Genomic DNA, 21,690 nt, shown 5'->3' with positions numbered 1-21,690 from the left:
CCCCCCACATGCATAAGATCCCCAATATCGGGGCACCTAGGTGGCTCAGTAGGTTAAATCCTCTGCCTTCAGCTCCGGTCATGATCCCAGGGTCCTGGGATCGAGCCCTGCATCGGGCTTTCTGCTCAGCAGGGAGCCTGCTTCCTCCTCTCTCTCTGCCTGCCTCTCTGCCAACTTGTGATCTCTATCTGTCAAATAAATAAATAAAATCTTAAAAAAAAAAAAAACAATATCAGCATCCCCCACCAGAGTGGTACAATTGTTAACAATTGATGAACCTACATTGACACATTATTATCCATCCAAAGTCCATAATTTACAGTGGAGTTCACTTTTGGTGGTGTATATTCTACAGGTTTTAGCAAATTTATAATGATATGTATACACCACTATTATATCAAGCAGTTTCACTGCCTTAAAAATCCTCTCTGCTGTGCCTATTTCCTACATATCCATTTTACTTTACTTTTCCCATTTTTTAAAAAAGGCATTAGAAGGGTGCCTGGATGGCTCAGTTGTTTAAGCGTCTGCCTTCAATTCAGGTCATGATCACAGCATCCTGGGATTGAGCCCCAAATTGGGCTCTCTTCTCTGCAAGAAGCCTGTTCCTCCCTCTTGCTCTGCCCGCCTCTTCCCCTGCTTATGTTCTCTTTCTCTGTCAAATAGATAAAATCTTTTTAAAAAATACATTGGAGGGGGACCTGGGTGGCTCAGTGGGTTAGGCCTCTGCCTTCAGCTCAGGTCATGATCTCAGGATCCTGGGATCGAGCCCAGCATCAGGCTCTCTGCTTAGCAAGGAGCCTGCTTCCCCCTCCCTCTGCCTGCCTCCCTGCCTACTTGTTATTTCTCTCTCTCTGTCAAATAAATAAATAAATAAATTCTTAAAAAATAATAAAAAAAAGACATTAGAAATTTCACTATCTTGATGAAGCAGAGATGCTAATTGAGGAGTCACATTCTTCTCGTACAACTGTCTATAGAGTATTGAGGATATTATTTCCACTCGTTTCTCTTTTTTAATTTAAAAATAAAAATGTTTTGTCATATTATCTGAAAGATGCCTTCATAACTGGAAGAAATACTGGCTCTATCCCAGACTCAGGAACCTATAAAAAGTTTCTAATGATCACAAATTCTTTTATTAGGGCTTATAAATTGTGCTTTAAAGGCCTAAAATCCTGTTGAAGGTGCACATACACATTAATAGTTCACATTTTTTGAAAACTATGTTACTCCATTAAAGAAAAAATGAGTCAAAATTAATAGTGCACATATCTATTTCCATAGTTGAAGAAAATATTCCAGCTGTTATTTGCAAATACTATTTAATACACAAATAATATTATGCTCTTAATGTGAACCAAGTGCAATGGTAAGTACAAGGAGTCAAGCCATACTTTCAAAACCTTACAGTTTTCTTGGAAAATCTAGGTTCAAGGGAATAACTTGCTAAATTATAGAAATGAGACTGAGTAGGAAAGAATGTTTCCATTGCTTAATTGATTAGGGAGCTCAAATAATTGTTTACATTTGCATCTGTTACTTTTGCAGCATTTCAAAGGAAATAAATGCATGTTTAATTTGATAGTGGCTTAGGTTTAATAATTGTTTATGATTGTGAATGCATTACTGTGATATTAGAAATGAGACTTACACTTTTTCTTTCATATATACATATGAACAACATAAATAATATGTAAATATATATTTGCATCATTATAGATGTTTGTATCATATATGTGTTCTATTATCAAACTACAAATACTTTTAAATATCTTTGACTAAATTTTTCCAAATTCCTTTCAGAAAATTCCCTAGTATATTCACATTACATTACCTACCATTACCATTGCCATTACCTCATTTCCTCTACCTATTGCTTGTTGTAGGGTTCTTTACTTATTTATTTATTTACTTTTATTTTGCATTGGTTTTTTTTTTAAAGATTTTATTTATTTATTTGACAGAGAGAGATCACAAGCAGGCAGAGAGGCAGGCAGAGAGAGAGGAGGAAGCAGGCTCCCTGCTGAGCAGAGAGCCCGACGCGGGGCTCGATCCCAGAACCCTGAGATCATGACCTGAGCCGAAGGCAGCGGCTTAACCCACTGAGCCACCCAGGCGCCCTTGCATTAAGTTTTAATTTTAATTCCAGTATAGTTAACTGAGAGTGTTATATTAGTCTCAGATGTACAATATTCAACAACTCTGGACATCACTCTGTGCCCGTCAGAAGTGCCCTCCTTAATCCCTCATCATCTATTGAAACCATCCACTTACCCACTGCCCCTCTAGTAACAGTTTGTTCTTTATAGTTAAGAGTCTTTTTCTTGGTTTGTCTCTCTTTCTATCTTTGTCTTTTGCTCCTTTGTTTGGTTTCTTAAATTCCACATATGAGTGAAATCATATGGTATTTGTCTTTCTCTGACTGACTTATTTTACTTACCATAATAGTCTCTACCTACATCCATGTCATTGCAAATTGTGAGATTTCATTTTTTAAAAAAATATTTTATTTCTTTACGAGAGAGAGAGAGAGAGAGAGAGAGGAAGAAAGAGAGAGGGAGACTCTGAAGTATATTCTAAACTGAGCACAGAGCCCCACTTGGGGATCCATTCCATGACCACTCGATCAGGACCTGAGCCAAAACCAAGAGTTGGATGCTTAACCAACTGAGCCAGCTGGGTGCCCTAAGATCTCATTCTTTTTTTATGGCTGAGTAATATTCGTTGTATAAATATACCACTTCTTCTTTAGCCATTCATCAGCTGATGAACACTTAAGCTGCTTCCATAATTTGGCTACTGTAGATAATGCTGCTGTAAACATTGGGGTACATGTATCCCTTTGAATAAGTATTTTTGTATGCTTTGGGTAAATACCTAGTAGTGCAATTGCTGAATCATAAGGTACTTCTATTTTAACTTTTTGAGAAACCTCCACACTTGTTTCTTGTGGCTTTGATTTTAGCCATTCTGAAAGATGTGAGGTGATATCTCATTGGAGTTTTGATTTGCATTTCCCTGATGATGAGTGGTGTTGAGCATCTTTTCATGTGTCTGTTGGCCAAGTGTATGCCTTCTTTGGGGAAACGTGTGTTCATGACTTCTATCCATTTATTTTAATTGGATTATTTGGTTTGGGGGTATTGAGTTGTATAAGTTCCTTATATATTTTGGATACTAACTCTTTCTTTAGGGTTTTCTATAATATCATGCCATCTGCAAATAGTGAAAGTTTTGCTTCTTCCTTACCAATTTGAATGGATTTTCTTTCTTTTTGTTGTCTGATTGCAATAGTCAGAACATATAGTACTATATTGAAAAAAAGTCCTAAGAGTGGACATTCTTGTCTTGTTCCTGACTTTGGGGGGAAAGCTCTCAGTTGTTCCTCATTGAATATGATGTTCACTGTGGGTTTTCCATAGAAGGCCTTTATTTTGTTGAGGTGTGTTCCCACTAAACCAACTTTGTTGAGAGTTTTTATCATGAACAGATGTGTATCCTTGTCAAACGCTTTTCCTGAATATATAGAAATGATCATATGGTTTTTCTCCTTTCTTTCACTAATGTGATGTTTGTCTTTTTTCCCTTCAGGAAGACCCACTACATTATCTGAGTTAAGGGGGAAGGCTCAAATATGGCTCATTCGAACCTACTGGGATTTTGAATTTCCTCGCCCACTCCTACCAAATTTTGAGTTTGTTGGAGGACTCCACTGTAAACCTGCCAAACCCCTGCCTAAGGTAAGTGGTTCCTGTCTCTTTGATTTTATTTGCTCTGAGGCATTTAACCAGTATTCTACTTAGAAATATTATTCCTCAACAATGTTTGTGTGTCCCAACAATATCTGCAGTCAAATCCAATGTTCACTTGCTGTCACTCCAACATTTACACAATTCCTCATTTGAGTCCCAAGGCTTGACATCTTAGAGCATTAATGGGTTTGCTTAGCCTATGAGAACACGTGTTTTCTGCCACACACCAAGGCTGGATAAAATCTCAGTAAAGATCACTAGGGGAGGGGCGCCTGGGTGGCTCAGTGGGTTAAAGCCTCTGCCTTTGGCTCGGGTCATGATCCCAGGGTCCTGGGATCGAGCCCCACATCGGGCTCTCTGCTCAGCAGGGAGCCTGCTTCCCCTCTCTCTCTGCCTGCCTCTCTGCCTACTTGTGATCTCTGTCAAATAAATAAATAAAATCTTAAAAAAAATCACTAGGTGAGAGACACCTGGGTGGCTCAGTCAGATAAGTGGCTGCCTTCTGCTCAGGTCATGATCCCAGGGTCCTGGGATAGACACCCACATTGGGCTCCTTGCTCAGTGGGAAGTCTGCTTCTCCCTCTGCCTCTGCCTGCCACTCTGTCTGCTTGTACTCTCTCCCTCTGACAAACAAATAAATAAAATCTTTGGAAAAAAAAAAAAAGAAAAGGATCATTGGGGGAACATGGTTCTCAACATGATAGCTGTCTGAAAAAATGAGCACAGAAAAAAACTACATTTTGTACATAGTAAGGACCACAAATTCTGCATATTAAATAAGGACCAAATAATTTCAACCACTTAGAGCTAAAAAATATTCATAATATAAAATTGCAAAATAATTCTGTTAATGTATAAGATGATATTTTATGAAGGAAAGCAATAAGGTAATATGTTTTAAGTTGATATTGTACCTTTAAGACATAAGAAAAACAAGCATCCCTTACTGAATGATTTTATGGTCTTTTCAACATCTTGTTGTCCACCTTTTTATTGGAAATAAGATGAAACTAAGACCTTATTTGAGGGTTAACCTAATACCAATTTTGGTTGCAAAATGTTTAAATGTGTATGGTAACTTTCTCAAAGTCTAAATCCTGAGGTAAAACTAATAAAAGTTCTATTCAGTCTAACACAAGTGTCCAGAACAGATAAAACCATAAATATAATGTATTTACACACTATGGAATATTAGTCATAAAACAGAAGAAACGTCTAACACATACTCTAAGGTTAACAGGATGTTACAGAAAGTGAAAGGAGGCAATCACAAAAAGACGGATATGGTATGATTCCACTGATACGAGGTATGCAGATTAGTCAGATTCATAGGAATACAAAGTATAATGATGGTTGTTAAAGATGGTGAAGGAGGGAACAGGGAATTGTTATATAATGAGCACAAAATTCCAGTTTAGCAAGATGAAAATGTTCTGGTGATTTGTTACCCAGCAGCGTAAATATAGACCTTATTGACTGCATGCCCAGGAATAGTTAAAATGGTAATTTTTTGTGTATTTCACAATTTAAAGACAAAAATAGACATTACTCTGAAACTCCTGATACTAGTTGGTATCTTTTGCTGTTTGAAGAATTTTTTTTTTTTTTTAAGATTTATTTATTTGAAAGAGAGTTGGGGGATAGGGGAGGGGAGCAGAGGGAGAGACTGAAGACCCAGCAGATTCTCCACTGAGTGTAGAGCCAGACTCAGGGCTCAATCTTACAACCCTGAGATCATGACCTGAGGTAAAATCAAGAGTCAGATACTTAACTAAGCCACCCAGGCACCCCTGTAGAAATTTGTTTAATAGTGGTTGCTGTGGTGTTCCTTTTTTGTAATGGAACAAATTCTTTCTTCACAGGAAATGGAAGAGTTTGTCCAGAGCTCTGGAGAAAATGGTATTGTGGTGTTTACACTAGGATCTATGATCACTAACATGCCAGAGGAAAAAGCCAATGTGATTGCATCAGCCCTTGCACAGATTCCACAAAAGGTTAGATAAAGTAACTTAATTCTATACAACTACTTAATGAGTCTGTTAAACTGTGTAAAGAGTTTGTTTGCCCTTTCCTTCATGACATGGAAACCATGATGATAGCTCCAATTTATCTCAGATATGAGCAAATATACATGGCAGATGGTAAAGTAGTACAGAAGGTGTTTTGACAATAACTTTGGCATTAACATTGAGATCAGAAAGAAATATATTTAGGAGGTATATATTAGGAGATACAGTGTAACATTTGCTATTATAATGTATCATGGGCAGATATAGAAATCACCAAATTCTGTCCTGTCATTCACTCCTTTTCCTTACAGGATTTCCAAGGGCACTGAAAAACACATAGATGTTCTCTGAAAGGAGTTAAATTTCAACAGTTATGTTAAGCAGGAACTGATAAAAGTCTGAAAAGCTTCATGCAGTTTATGCTTGCTGGATAATCCAGGTTTCTTTTCCTTCCACTAGCTTTTTGAGAAAAGCCAACTCAGTATGCTCTTCATAGAAAGGATGCCCAGGGCTCACCAAGCTATGTTTTGGCAATTGTCCAGCCTAAGTGATTCAGGGAAAGAGAAAAACTGACATGACTGGTGGAGTGGACCTTCTTAAGAGTAAAAGAGTAAAATAAATGAAAAGGGAGGAAATGAGTCCACCCCTTCAAGGTGACCCTGTGCTTAGTAATAGTGGTTCCAAAAGGACTTTAACTTGCCAGAATAGTAACTCCACCTGATTATGGAAGGAAATGGAAATATATTAAGAAGTCAACCAGGAACAAGCCTAGGAAGGGAAAGTTTCATGTGCCTGTTTCTACGTAAAATATAGTAATAAATTATTTTCCGATATATAGAAAACACCTGGAGTATTTGGGTATTTGTGAACTACTTTTTGGTTTACTGATATAGTTTCTCTTTATGCTAATGTTCACTTAATATCTAAGGTTATTTGAACATTCACATAACAAATATATGTCAACCAATGTAAACCATCATCCCGTTTATGCAGATTGCTGGGGAATTCTGAAATCAATCTATTTTGGTACTGGGAATGGAAATTGCTTGGGTATAGAACTCATATTAATCCATGCTATCAATGTTTTGTAGTGCATCACTGAAGTGTTAAGAATTGGTTAAATAAAATGTAGCATCATCACAGTTTTGGATGTTTTTCAACAGCTGCACTTTTATTTCTGAAGTTCCAATAGGCTCTTCTTTGTAACATTTAAAGAATTTCCAAACCAAGAAATAATAATAATAATCTGGATTCATGTAAAAAATTACCGTTTTCTTGAAGGTAGTGCCTAATAATTAGTAATGTAAAAGAAATTATAGGTACTAAGAGAAGTTATTTATATTAATAAATTACTGGTAAGCAGAAATATTTATTTCTCACAAACAACAGATTGCATACTTAGCTTTTTTGTATATCAAAAGATGTAAAACTCTAATAAAATAACATATGGAACAAGTGGGTACACATGAACTCCCTCCTGTAACATTTTAAAAGAAAGAAATAGGTAATATTACATTGGAAGTTGATAGCGGTTACAATAGATAAAGCGAATGTGTAGAACTTAGTAATTTCCAATTTGTTTGCACTAGAATTATAATAACTGCCTAAAAATTTCTTACTTATATTTGTCACTGTTAATCTCATTTGTCTAATCTCTATGTGTGAAACATCATGATTACATTCATACTTGATTGGATGTAAAAATAAGTAAAAAATGTGGGTATTTTATTATACCAGCATTTTGGTAGTCTCATTTATAATATTTTTGTCCTTGAGAGCTTGTTTGGAGGTTCTAGCAGGGGAGCGCAGCTACTCATATACCCTTGACCGAAGAACCGTCCTCTCCTCTATCGGGGAAGGTCGTCCTCTTCAACCGAGCGCGCAGCTTCGGGAGGGTCGCACATGGAGCGGTGAGGGAGGAAGGGGACACCCGCCTAGCCAGCCAGACCAGCCAAATCAACCCTGGCGTTCAATGGGGTGACAGATGTCGCAGCCAGATCGCCCTCATATCCTATTATTTATCAGTTAGTGAAAGGGGTCTAGCTAGATTATCTCTTAATTTCTTTAAAATTCTAATATGCTATAACTTCAAAGTTTCAACTCATGAAATAAGGGATTTTCTTTAACAGGTTCTATGGAGATTTGCTGGCAAGAAACCAGACAAGTTAGGGCCAAATACTCGGCTGTATGAGTGGATCCCCCAGAATGACCTTCTTGGTAAGAATCTGGAAAACATTGAATTAAACGCAATGCTAAACAAAATGATAAGAGTTCCCAAGAAGCAAATTGATTGAACTTTCATTATTGAAAAATTCAAAAACAAAACTTAACTTCTTTACATTTATTTTGCCATGCTAGGGGGGAAAAAGATCAGATACGGGATGTTATTATACATACACAGTCACGTTCCTTATGACCAGAATCAAAGTATCCTTACTTCAGGTGTAATTACTTCTCAAGAGTAATTTTCTAATTTTTAATTTAAATGCAAATAGCCAACATAGAGTGCATCATTCATTCCAGTTGTACTGTTCAATAATTTACCAATTGCATGTAACACCCAGTGCTTACCACATCAAGTGCCCTCCCTAATGTCCATCACCTAATTACCCCATCCCCCATCCACCTCCCCTCCAGCAGCCCTTGGTTTGCTCCCTATAGGGGCAAACTATAGCAAACCATCGGTTTGTCTCCCTGTATGATTTCTTTCCATTCGGTTTTCCCTCTTCCCCTATGATCCTCTGTGCTGTTTCTTATATTCCACATATGGGTGAAAGCAAAAGATTATTGTCTTTCTCTGACCAACTTATTTCATTCAGCATAATACCCTCCAGTTCCATTCATGTCAATGTAAATGGTAAGTATTCAACATTTATGATGGCTAAGTAATATTCCATTGAATAAATATACCACTTATCTTTATCCACTCATTGTCCACGGATATCTCAGCTCTTTCTACAGGTTGGCTATTGTGAACATTGCTGCTATAAACACTGGGGTTTATAGCAGTGCTCCTTCAGATCAATAAATTTCTATCTTTGAGGTAAATACCTAGAAGTGCAATTGCTGGGTCATAAGATAGCTCTGTTTTTAACATCTTGAGGAACCTCCATAATATTTTCCAGAGTGACTGCACCAGCTTGCATTCCCACCAACAGTGTAAGAGGGTTCCCCTTTCTCCACATCCTCACCAACATTTGCTGTCTCCTGTCTTGTTAATTTTAGCCATTCTGGCTGGTGTAAGGTGGTATCTCACTGTGGTTTTGATTTGTATTTCCCTGATGCCAAGGGATGTTGAGCATTTTTTCATGTGCCTGTTGCCCATTTTTATGTCTTCTTTGCAGAAATGTCTGTTCATGTCTTCTGCCCATTTCTTGAGTGGATTATTTGTTTTTGGGGTGTTGATGTTGGTAAGTTCTTTATAGATCTTGGATATCAGCCCTTTATCTAATATGTCATTTGCAAATATCTTCTCCCATTCTTTAGGTTACCTTTTAGTTTTTTTGACTGTTTCCTCTGGTGGCAGAAACGTTTTATCTTGATGAAGTCCCAACAGTTCATTTTTGCTTTGTTTCCCTTGTCTTTGGAGACATGTCTAGCAAGAAGGTGCTATGGCTGAGGTTGAAGAGGTTGCTACCTGTGTTCTCTAGAATTTGGGTGGATTCCTATCTCACAGTTAGGTCTTTCATCCATTTTGAGTTTGTCTTTCTGCATGGTGTAAGAAATAGTCCAGTTTCATTCTTCTACATGTGGCCGTCCAATTTTCCTAGCACAATCGATTGAAGAGACTGTCCTTTTTTTCAGTGGATATTCTTTCCTGCTTTGTCAAAGATTAGTGGGCCATAAAGTTGAGGGTTCATTTTTGGGTTCTCTCTTCTTTTCCATTGATCTAAGTATCTGTTTTTGTGCCAATACCACGCTGTCTTCATGATTACAGTTTTGTAATAGAGCTTGAAGTCCAGAATTGTGATGCCACCAACTTTGCTTTTCTTTTTCAACATTCCTTTCAACATTCCTCTCTCAACATTTCTTTTTCAACATTTGGGGTCTTCTCTGGAACCATACAAATTTTAGGATTATCTGTACTAGCTCTTTGAAAATTGTTGATGGTATTTTGGTCAGGATTGTGCTGAATGTGTAGATTGTTCTGGGTACCATAGACTTTTTAACAATATTTACTCTTCCAATCCATGGAATATTTTTTCACTTCTTTGTGTACTCCTCAAGTTCTTTCACAAGTCTTCTGTAATTTTTAGTGTACAGATCCCTTACCTCTTTGGTTAGGTTTATTCCAATGTATCTTGCGGTTTTGGGTGCAATTTTAAATAGGATGGACCCCAAAATTTCTCTTTCTTCTCATTGTTAGTGTATAGAAATGCAACTGATCTCTGTGCATTGATTTTATTTCCTGCCATGTGGCTGAATTTGTGCATCAGTTCCAGCAATTTGGGGATAGAGTGTTTGGGGTTTTCCACATAAGGTATCATGTCTTCAGCAAAGAGTGAGAGTCTGACTTCTTTGCCAATTTGAATGCATTTTATTTCTTTTTGTTGTCTGAATGCTGAGGCTAGGACTTCCAGTACTATGTTGAACAAAAAATGGTGAGAGTGGGCATCCCTGTCATATTCCTGACCTTAGAGGAAAAGCTCTGTTTTCCCCCCATTGAGAATGATATTCACTGTGGGCTTTTCATAGATGGCTTTTATGATATCGAGGTAGGTTTCCTCTATGCCTACACTGTGGAGAGTTTTAATCAAGAAACATACTGGGTTTTGTCAAATGGTTTTCTGCATCAATAGAGAAGGACATATATTGTTCTTGCCCTTTCTTTTATTAATGTGATGTATTACACTGATTGGTTTGTGTAATACATCACACCATGTATTACTGTACATGTAATTGTACAGTATTACATTGCTGTAATACCACCCTTGCAGCAGAGGAATAAATCTCACTTTGTTGTGGTGAATAATCCTTTTAAGGCACTGTTGGATCTTATTGGCTACTATCTTGGTGAGAAATTTTGCATCCATGTTCATCAGGTGTATTGCTCTGTAATTCTCCTTTTTGGTGGGCCTTTGGTTTGGAGAGCAAGGTAATGCTGGCCTCATAAAATGAGTTCAGAAGTTTTCCTTCCATTTCTATTTTTTGAAACAGCTTCAGAAGAATAGGTATTATTCTTCTTTAAATGTCTGGTAGAATTCCCCTGGGAAACCATTGGCTCGTCTCTTGTTGGTTGGGAGATTTTTTTTCTTACTACTTCAGTGTCCTTCCTGGTTATCAGTGTGTTCACATTTTCTATTTCTTCTTGTTTCAGTTTTAATAGGTTATACGTTTCCAGAAATGCAGCCATTTCTTCTAGATTGCCTAATTTGTTGGCATATAGTTGCTCATAATATGTACTGAAAATTATTTGTATGTCCTTGGTGTTGAGCATGATCTCTCCTCTTTCATTCATGATTTTATTAATTTGGGTCCTTTCTCTTTCTTTTTGATAATGTGGCTGGGGATTTATTGATGTAATTAACTCTTTGAAAGAACAAGCTTCTAGTTTCATTGATCTGCTCTACTCTTTTGGTTTCTATTTCGTTGATTTGTGCCCTAATTGTTATTATTTTTTCTTCTGCTTGGTGTAAGGTTTATTTGCTGTTCTTCCTCCAGCTTCTTTAGTTTTAAAGGTAGCTTGTATAGTTGAGACCTTTCTAATTTTTTTGAAAAAGGTTTGCATTGCTATGTACTTCCCTCTTAGGACCGTCTGCTGCATCCTAAAAGTTTTGAACAGTTGTGTTTTCATTTTCATTGGTTTCCATGAAGCTTTTAATTCTTCTTTTATTTCCTGGTTGACCCATTCATTCTTTAGGAGGATGCTTTTTTACCTTCAAATGTTTGAGTTCCTTCCAACCATCCTCTTGTAATTGAGTTCAAGTTCAAAGCATCATGCTCTGAAAATATGCCGGGGGTAATCCCAAGCTCTTGATATGGGTTGAAAAACAATATGTGACCCAGTATGTGATCTACTCTGGAGAATATTCCATGTGTACTTGAGAAGAATGTGTATCCTTTTGCTTTATATGGAATGCTTTGTATATATCTGTGAAGTCCATCTGGTCCTCTGTGTCATCCAAAGCCCTTGTTTCCTTGTTGATCTTCACTTACATGTCCATTACAGTGAGTGGAATATTGAAATTCCCTATTATTGTATTACTATCAAGGTGTTACTTTAATTTGTTTATTAATATGTTTATATAAACCACTGCTCCCAAGTTAGAAGCATACATATTTATAATTGTTAGATCTTCTTATTGGAAAGACCCTTTAATTATGAGATAGTGTCTCTCTTCATCCCTTTCTACAGACTTTGGTTTAATTTTTCTGATATGAGTATTTGCCACCCCAGCTTTCTTTTGATGCCCATTAGCATGAAAAATGGTTTTCTACTCCCTCACTTTTAATCTGGAAGTGTCTTTGAATCTAGAATGTGTCTCTTGCAGACAGCATATCGATGCGTCTTGCTTTTTTTATGTATTCTGATACCCTGTGTCTTTCAGTTAGTCCATTTAGCCCATTACATTCAGAGTAACTATTGAAAGATATGAGTTTAGTGCTATTGTATTACCTGTAAAGTCACTGATTCTATAGATTGTCTCTGTTCCTTTCTGGTCTATGTTACTTTTGGACACTCTCTTCACTTAAAGGATTTCCTTTAATATTACTTTTAGAGCTGGTTTAGTGATCAGAAATTCCTTGGATTTGTTTGTCCTGGAAGCTTTTTCTCTCCCTATTTTGAATGACAGCCTTGCTGGATAAAGTATTCTTGGCTCCATATTTTTCTTATTTAGCACACTAAATATTACATGCCAGTCATCTCTGGCAAGCCAGGTCTCTGTGGATAGGTCTGCTCTGAGTCTAATATCTCTACTTTTGAAGGTTATGGGCCTCTTGTCCCAAGCTGCTTTCAGGATTTTCTTTTTGTCGCTGAGATTTGCAAGTTTCATTGTTATGTGTCAAGGTGTTGACCTACTTTTGTTGATTTTCAGGGGAGTTCTCTGTGCCTCCTGGACTTGAATGCCTGTTTCCTTCCTCAGATTAGGGAAATTCTCAGCCATGATTTGCTCAAATATGCCTCATGGACCTCTCTTTCTCTTCCTCTAGGACCCCCAAAACTCTAATATTATTTTGCTTCATAGGATCACTGATTTATCAAATCTCCCCCACCCTCTGGGTCCATTAGTTGTTTTTCTTGCTTTTCTCTGGCTTCCTTCCTTCCTTTCCATCATCTTGTCTTCTATGTCACTGACTCTGTCTTCTGCCTCATTTACCTTAGCTGTAAGAGCATCCATTTTAGATAGCATCTCAGTTAAAGTATTTTTAATTTAAGCCTGATTAGATTTTATTTCTGCACTAAGAGATTCTCTAGTGTGTTTTATGCTTTTTCAAGCCAACTTAGACTTTATAATCATTATCTTGAATTCCAGCTCTGGCATTTTACTTCTATTCATTTTGATTATATCTGTGGCAGAGAGTATCACCTATGGTTCTTTCTTTTGTTGTTGACTTCCTCCTTCTAGTCATTTTACCCAAAAAAGAATGGAAGAATGAGACAACAAAGCAAAAAAGATCAACCATGAATCAAATGAAACACATACTAGACAAATCCAAAGAGCTCAGAAAATTAAAAAAAAAAAGGGGTGGGGTTAGGGAGAGATTATAATCTCCCAGGTGGACAAAACATGGTGATCCACTTGATTCTGGGTGTATTTTGGTCTGTTGGAAGACACTAAATTCCAAAACTGTAAAGAAAGCAAAACTCATATAAACACAAAAATAAAATTGAAACAGTGAAAGGAAACCAAAAATGAAAAATAAATCTATAAAATGTAAATTTAAAAATGAAAGTTAAAAAATAGTTAAAAACAAAGAATTGATAAAATAAGAAAACAGTCGGCGTGCCTGGGTGGCTCAGTCACTTAAGCTATTGGCTTTGGCTCAGGTCATGATCTCCAGGTTTTGAGGTCGAGCCCTGCATCTGGCTCCCTCCTCAGCATGGAAACTGCTTCTCTCTCTCATTCCCTCTGCGATTCCCCCCTGCTCATTCTCTCTCTCTCACACACACACATATAAACAATATTTTTAAAAAAATAAAGTAATGGGGCGCCTGGGTGGCTCAGTGGGTTAAGCCGCTGCCTTTGGCTCAGGTCATGATCCCAGGTCCTGGGTTCGAGCCCCACATCGGGCTCTCTGCTTAGCAGGGAGCCTGCTTCCTCCTCTCTCTCTGCCTGCCTCTCTGCTTACTTGTGATTTCTCTCTGTCAAATAAATAAATAAAATCTTTAAAAAAAAAAAATAAATAAATAAAGTAAGAAACCAGTTGAAAAGGAAAAAAAGAATAAAAGAACAAGAGATTTTAAACTGAAAATTAAATGACTCTTGAGAAAAAACTAAATTCTATATACTATTTTCTCCCAGTGCTGGAGTTTTATAGTCCTCTGTGCTCCAAAAACTGGGTGTTCCCTCTTGTTTCTGAAAGTCTTCCAGGGGAAGGGTCAGCTGCACTGATTCTCAGGTGTCTTTGCCTGGACAGATTTGCACCACACCTTGCCAGGGGCTGGGCTCAGTGTAAGCTTTCTGATTGCTCTTTGTGGCTTTTGTTCGCTGAAGACCCTCTGTCCCTCTTTGGAGGATGTCCCTCTGTCTCCAGCCCTGGAGTTGAAAGATCACAGCCCCTTCTCTTCAGCAAATCTTCAGAGATAAGCAGTTTTCAGTTCTGTGTGTGCCAAACTGCAGACTTGTGGGTGTGCACCCACACTGATCCTCCCAGGGGAAGATGGAGGGTCACCACATTTCTGCCCTTTGGCGGTCCCCCACATAGAGAATGGTTGCCTTGACACTCTACATGTTAAACTCAGTGGCTTTACTGTTTAAGAGAATATGTTCTAATATGCCACCTCCTTTTCTTTTCTTTCTTTTTTTTTTCCACATGCTATTCTTTATCCAGAATTTTCCCTTTCAATCTGTCTGTTCAGACATCATGTAACCATTTTTCAAGTTACAACTACCACATCAATTTTCATTGACTTCTCCAGCAGATTTTTGCTCTTTTTGCTCTGGGATCTAAAAGACATTTTAATTCTATTTCATATGTACTATACTATGTGCCTTATGTTGCTAAACTCTCCTTTTTTTTCTAAGAATTATAATTACTAATGTGCTGAGATTCATCCAATCCTAGGTCATCCAAAAACCAAAGCCTTTGTAACTCATGGTGGAACCAATGGCATCTATGAGGCGATCCACCATGGGATTCCAATGGTGGGCATTCCCTTGTTTGCGGATCAACATGATAACCTTGCTCACATGAAGGCCAAGGGAGCAGCTGTCAGTCTGGATTTCCACACACTGTCTAGTACAGATTTGCTCAATGCATTGAGGATGGTCATTAATAACCCTTCGTGAGTATTATAATTTTTTTTCATTAATAGTATTTAGAGATAGGTTCTTCTATCAATAATGACTATGCATTTCATCCTATATTTAAGAAGCTAATTTTAAAATATTAATATGTATAACTGATCTTAAACCTACCTTTAGTTTCAACCAGACATTTATTGCAAAGTTGCTTTTTAACCCCATTGATTTAATGGGCTGCAACAATTTTCTGTATGAGCAAATGCAAAAGTTATATATGGAATTGTAAGGACACATATTTAAAAATATGATAGAATTCCTAAAATGAAAGAATGAAGAATTTGCAGTTATGTAAAATAACTTTCAATTCAGTACCAAGAATTTCCAAAACTATAAATCTTTTTGCCCAAGAATTAATTTTTATTTTTATTTTAATATATTTTATAATATGTGATTTATGTACCATAATATTTAAAGTACAAAAATCAAACATATGTAGTATGTTACAGAATTATGAAGCCATGACTATAATCTAAGTATGGGACATTTTCATTAACCCAAAAAGGAATTGCATATGACTTGGAAGTCATTTCCCATACCTCTTGCCTTAAGTAAACAATCTACTTTCTGACTCTACTAATTGCTGTATTCTGGATATTTCATACAAATGGAATCATACAATTATGGCCTTTTGCATGTGGCTTCGTTCACTTGGCATGTTTCGAGTTTTGAGTTTCACTGATGTGGTAGTTTTACATTGCTGAATAATATTCGATGGTATGGATAAATTATAATCTATTTATTCATTCATCAGTTCATGAACATTTTGGTTATTTCCACATTTAGGATTCATAAATAATACTACATATGTTATTGTGTGAACAAAATTTGTCACTTCTTTTGGAAATGAAGGGAAATTTTTGGAATTCTAGTAGAATTGCTGATCATATGTTAACTCTGTAAGGAACTGCCAAATTGATATCCAAATGAGATGCACCATTTTACATTTCCACCAGCTGAGTATGGGAAAACCAAGTTCTCTAAATCATTACCAACACTTGTTATCATCTGGTTTTGGGTTTTTAAAGATTTATTTATTTATTTATTTATTTGACAGACTGAGATCACAAGTAGGCTTAAAGGCAGGCAGAGAGAGGGGGGTAAGCAGGCTCCCTGCTCAGCAGGTGGGGCTCGATCCCAGAACCCCAAGATCACGACCTGAGCTGAAGGCAGAGGCTTAACCCACTGAGCCACCCAGGTGCCCCTATCATCTGTTTTATTACAGACATCCCAGTGAGTGTGAAGTGGTCTCTCCTTGTGCTCTTGATTAGAATTTCCCTTAGAGCCCAAGTTATTAAGCATCTTTTCATATACCAATTGCCATCCATGTGTCCTCTTTAGAGAAATGTCTATTCCAATTCTTTGATAATTTTTAAATTTGATTATTTGTCTCACCTTATTAAATAATTTGTTATGTATTATGAATATAACACATTAACAGATAGATGATTTGTTAATGTTTTCTTCCATTCTGGTTGACTTGATTTTTCACTTTCTTGATGGTGTCCTTTAAATAGAAAACTTTTTAAAGATGATAAGACAAATAAAGAAATTTCCTATATTACACAGGAAAATAATGTGTGGGTATTTGTAGTACCTAGCACAGCAACCACTAATTCAGTATTTGTTACTATTATCAGTATTAATATTATATTAGGAGGAACCAGGTGGTGGGTATTAGAGACGGCACGGATTGCATGGAACACTGGGTGTGGTGCAAAAACAATGAATACTGTTACACTGAAAAGAAATAAAAAATTTAAAAAAAATTGTCACCCACCCAAAAATAAAATTATATTAGGAGGGTATCATCTAAAGAAATAGCGAAAAATGTGTTATCAAGAAAAAATAGTAGAACAATGAATTAATGAAATACTTTAAATAGATAAGAAAGAAGAAGAAATATATGGCAGGTTGGAGAAATAGAACAGAAAATAGAGAATGAGACAGTAGGTAAAATATAAATATGCCAGTACATACATTAAATTTAGATTACATAATTTAAAGACAAAGTTTGTCAGAATGCATTTGAAAAACTATATACTGTTTATAAGACATGTTCAAACAGAAATGTAGAAGAGGATTTTAAGTACAAAGGTAGAAAATGATCAATTTTAGCAGTAACCAATTAGAAAAATATTGTGCCTATGCAACTATCAGACATGGTACTCCGGAATCACTAACAAAAATAAAGATACATATTTCATAATGATACATGGACTGATCAGTCAAAACAACACAAATTAGTAACTGGTGACACCTACTATGAAATCAAAATGCAGCAGACGTAGACCAAAGAACAAACAAATACACAACTCTACAGTCATAATATTGAGTTTTCAAACATCTTTCTCAATAACATAGAAAAAGAAGACAAAAAAAGAAAGAAGAAAGGAAGAAAGGAAGGATGGATGGATGGAAAGATAATGGAATGACTAAATTCCTAAATGTTTAAAGGATTCAATTTGATACAACCTATCCGACATACATATACATCATAATATATAACACAACAGAGAATACATTATTTCAAGAATAGAATAGATATTGGAATTAACCATATGCTGGGCTATACACCAAGAATAAATTTGGAAAATATAAATCATCAACAGTATACTGTCCAGCCTTACTGGAATCCACTTAGAAATTGTGAAAAAGAAAGATAATGGAAATATCTCTAAATTTTGGAAATTAAACAATATACTTCTACATAATTCAGTCAGTAAAGAAATCACAACCCTAAATAACCTTCTTCTCAGCAATTCCACTTTCATATTTATACAAACACAACTGTATAATCCTGCAAATCTAAAGAAATACACAAGATTTTTATGACAGCTTTAGTAATAATGGCCAAAAAATTGTTAACACAAGTGTCCACTGATTGTTAAATGAAGAAATACTCTGTGGTATTGCCAAACTATGGAATACTATACAGTAATAGAATTAACCGACAACTGTTAGACAAAAGACAAAAGGAAATGAGAGTTATCTTGCTATTCTGATACATAAATAATAAAAATGATCTATGATGACTAAAAGGGTCAGAGAAGATGGGATAATTCTGGGTAGCGTGTGACACCATATATATCAATATCTAAGTAGTAGGTATATTATTATGTCCACTTCACAATTATATTCTAGCAAAGTTTGAATTTATGAGCTATTCAGTTAAGACTATGTGCATTTTTCATATATTATATATTTAAATGTTATTATGGAAAATGTGTTTTAAAATTCTAGGTTTCACACACATCCCAAATATCTAAGGGTGCTTTGATAGTGTGGCCCAGAAAAGCCTGAGATGGAACACAGAGCTGGGTCATCTATCAAAATGTAGAAGCAGCTTTGGAGTGTTTCAGGGAGAAGTGTCCAGCAGAAGACAGAGGGGACAGAAAGTGCAAAGGTGCTTAAGTGAGGACATGTTTGGCAACTTCAGTGAACTCCTAGCAGGCTTTTATACCTACAATAGAGTGTACAAGGGACAAAGCGACAGAAGGAGAGGTTGCCAGGGGGCTGTATCTGTAAGATCCTATAGTCCAAAATCCATAGCTGGATTTTATTCTAAAGGTAATGAGAAGCCAGATGGAAATTTTAAGCAGGGAAGTGCCATGATCTGATATCGGTTTCAAAAATCAGACTGGCTACATGATGGAAAATAAAGAGTAGAGGGTAGAAGAGTGGAGACACAGGGACCAATGAGGTGACATTTTACTTAACATGGCACAATTCCCTTTGCTGCTTCATGAGATCATTGTACAAGTGCATTCCCACCATCTAATTTACAGCTATTACAAGGGCCCATAGCATTTTATCTGTTAGAAAAGATCAAACTACCCTCACTTCACTTCCATTTTCACTTCTTAGAATAGTTGGTGATGGGAAAATTCCAATTTAAATGCCAAATCTCCAGTGCGGATCCAAATAAAAAAACATACTGCTTCTGTAACCCTATGACATATATTTTGAAGCATTTGTATGGCACTTTTCAAAAACCTTTCATGGAAATTATACGGTTAGGCAAATGAGCTTCCTTTCAATGTCAGTATCTTTATGTTTCTGCTTTAGATACAAAGAGAATGCTATGAGATTATCAAGAATTCACCATGATCAGCCTATAAAGCCCTTGGATCGAGCAGTCTTCTGGATAGAGTTTGTCATGCGCCACAAAGGAGCCAAACACCTCAGGCCAGCCTCCCATGACCTCACCTGGTTTCAGTACCACTCTTTGGATGTGATTGGGTTCCTGCTGGCCTGTGTGGCAGCTGCTGTATTTGTCACCACACAGTGTTGTCTGTTTTGTTACCGGAAGTTTGCAAAAACAGGGAAGAAGGAAAAAAAGGAGTAGTTACATCAGGGGCCTCAAGCTGGTATGCCTCATAAATGGGACTCATCCAGTTTATTTCAGCAAGAAGCTGTGATAGAAGGTTTCTTCCTCCTGTGACAAAATGACTTTTCACCACTTAGCTTCTCAGATCAAAATCTGTTTTCAAGGGATTTATAGCCTATTTAAGAGTTAGAAATGTCATGCCAAAAGGAAAACTGAGAAAAAATAAATAAAATTAAAAAAACCATATGGGTATTTATTGAAACTTATTATTCTAAATCAAAAGTCATCACCCTCCAAAAATTATTGATCTTAATGTGTTTCAAACATTGGGTATGCACACAAGAACATTATGAAAGCTATGCACAATATCTTTATTTTTGTGCAAATACTCAGAATATGTTAAATTAATTTGGGGCCAGAATTTTGTAGTTTTGTCCTTTGCTAGAGAAACGACAGGTAGTTAAAATTGTGCAAAATGATTTATTTGTCCATTTCATTTTGGGAGACCACCAATTCTCCACAGTAAGATCCAGCCTCAGCTAAGGAGCCTCAGCCTCCTTACCTATGAACACGGCAAGTTCTTGGTTGGGTTTCATCCAGCTTGTCACTTTCCAGTGGAACGTAAGTGAATTTAGAAGTCTAACAGCTACCCCTTTCCTATTATAAAACTGAGCTTCTCAACTGGTTAAGCTTCTGACTCTTGGTTTGAGCAAAGGTCATGATCTCAGGGCGGTGAGATCGAGAGATCAATCCCCAGAGTTGGGCTCTGGGCTCAGCAAGTAGTCTGCTGAAGGTTATCTCCCTCAGCTTCTCACTCCCCCTGCTCCAGGGCACTCTCTCTCCAAAATAAAAAAATCTTAAAAAAAAAAAAAACTAAAACTGAGCTATTTATGACAGACTTTGTTTCATTAGCTTATTCTCTTTACCTTACAGTCCTTTAAAAAGATTCACCTGGTGGCTTCCACGCTCATTCTACCCTTTGATAATGGATGCAAAGTCTCACTTGTAGGTCGGATAATAGAGGACATGCTCCCTAAAGGAACTTACTGAACTTTCACTCTCTCCTATTGAGAGGGAAGAGGCTGCCATGCCTACCAGGGAGGGAGTCATCACCTTGTAGGCCGAAGAGGCCCATTAGGAGGAGCACCTGACCCCCAGAAGCAGAGGCTGGTGGCCAGAGTCTAATGACTGGTTCTTGTGGCCCAGAAGGATGCCCAGGGTGGATCGGAGATGCAGCTCCAAAGCCCAGAGTGAGTGCTGCCTTAGCTGGGTGTGCGCAGCAGTGGCACCTGGAGGTAGCCTCGGTGCTAGTAGTGGGCTGTCATGGAGTGGGCTGCCCCAGACCTGTTCTGGTACTTGGCAACCCAGCCCAGGCCCCCTGGACCCTGTGGACTACGACACAGCGGGAACGAACAGCCTGGCCTCCCAAGAGCTGCATGCCTGGCAGCCCTCGGCCAACCCAGTCTTTACAACCCCAGCCTGGCTGTGTGCCTCAGTTCACCCAAAGGCTTACAAGCCCTATATGGTGCTTAGCCGGACACCGCTATTTCTAGTCTGCGACTGGGACATGTGGCTGATTGCACAGATGACGGCACATTCGCTACCTGGTGTACATCTCCTGTGTGCTAGCCACATGGCCTCTGCTGTGGGCCATTGCCCTGAGCTTAGAGGGTCCAATCACAGCCCACCACTCCTTCTTTGGGCCTTGCCACGGCTTTGTATTCCGCCAAGCACCTCCAGCAAAGACTGGTGACCAGCCGTGCAGATAAATGTCTGGGTACTTGGTGCCATTACTGAGATCCTTGCTGTCTGCAAGCTCTGAAAGGGGGCATGGATCACCGCAGGCCTGGGCCTCTCTTGACATGGCAGCCTGCTCTTCTCTGATCCCTTCAGAGGACACTGCTGCTGTATTGAGCTGTGAAGCCACAGTCCCACATGCGGCTTGCAGGGAACGGCGCACTGTGAAGCTCTCTATGGCTCCTGAGCCATGGCTAACATATACTTAAGGTCAGCATGTTGTCTAGTAAGACATTCTTTGGCTTTTATTTCTACTTCAAGTGGTAGAATACATCCTACAGAAGTGTTTAAAATGTAAATTGTTTTACTTATCTGTGAAGTGGTCATTACAGTAA

At 37.6% G+C, this 21,690-nt stretch overlaps 1 protein-coding gene across 2 annotated transcripts in view; it reads left to right on the top strand.

Annotated features, from left to right (window-relative positions):
- The window catches only part of LOC125093783 (UDP-glucuronosyltransferase 2B31-like), a 97,418-nt gene extending 77,634 nt beyond the window's left edge, over positions 1-19,784 (top strand). For both annotated transcript variants that reach the window (XM_047719442.1, XM_047719444.1), the window contains exons 2-6: positions 3,595-3,743; positions 5,618-5,749; positions 7,894-7,981; positions 14,993-15,212; positions 19,297-19,784. In XM_047719442.1, the coding sequence (XP_047575398.1) occupies positions 5,621-5,749; positions 7,894-7,981; positions 14,993-15,212; positions 19,297-19,576 (717 nt within the window). In that variant the 5' untranslated portion in view covers positions 3,595-3,743; positions 5,618-5,620 and the 3' untranslated portion in view covers positions 19,577-19,784. The remainder of the gene's footprint in view (positions 1-3,594; positions 3,744-5,617; positions 5,750-7,893; positions 7,982-14,992; positions 15,213-19,296) is intronic.
- Positions 19,785-21,690: the final 1,906 nt, after the last annotated feature.

The sequence above is a fragment of the Lutra lutra genome, chromosome 2, assembly GCF_902655055.1.
Source record: "Lutra lutra chromosome 2, mLutLut1.2, whole genome shotgun sequence".
In the NCBI taxonomy this organism is placed as follows: domain Eukaryota; kingdom Metazoa; phylum Chordata; class Mammalia; order Carnivora; family Mustelidae; genus Lutra; species Lutra lutra.
Note: the sequence above shows the minus strand (reverse complement) of the source record. Positions and strands in the feature narration are given on the sequence as shown.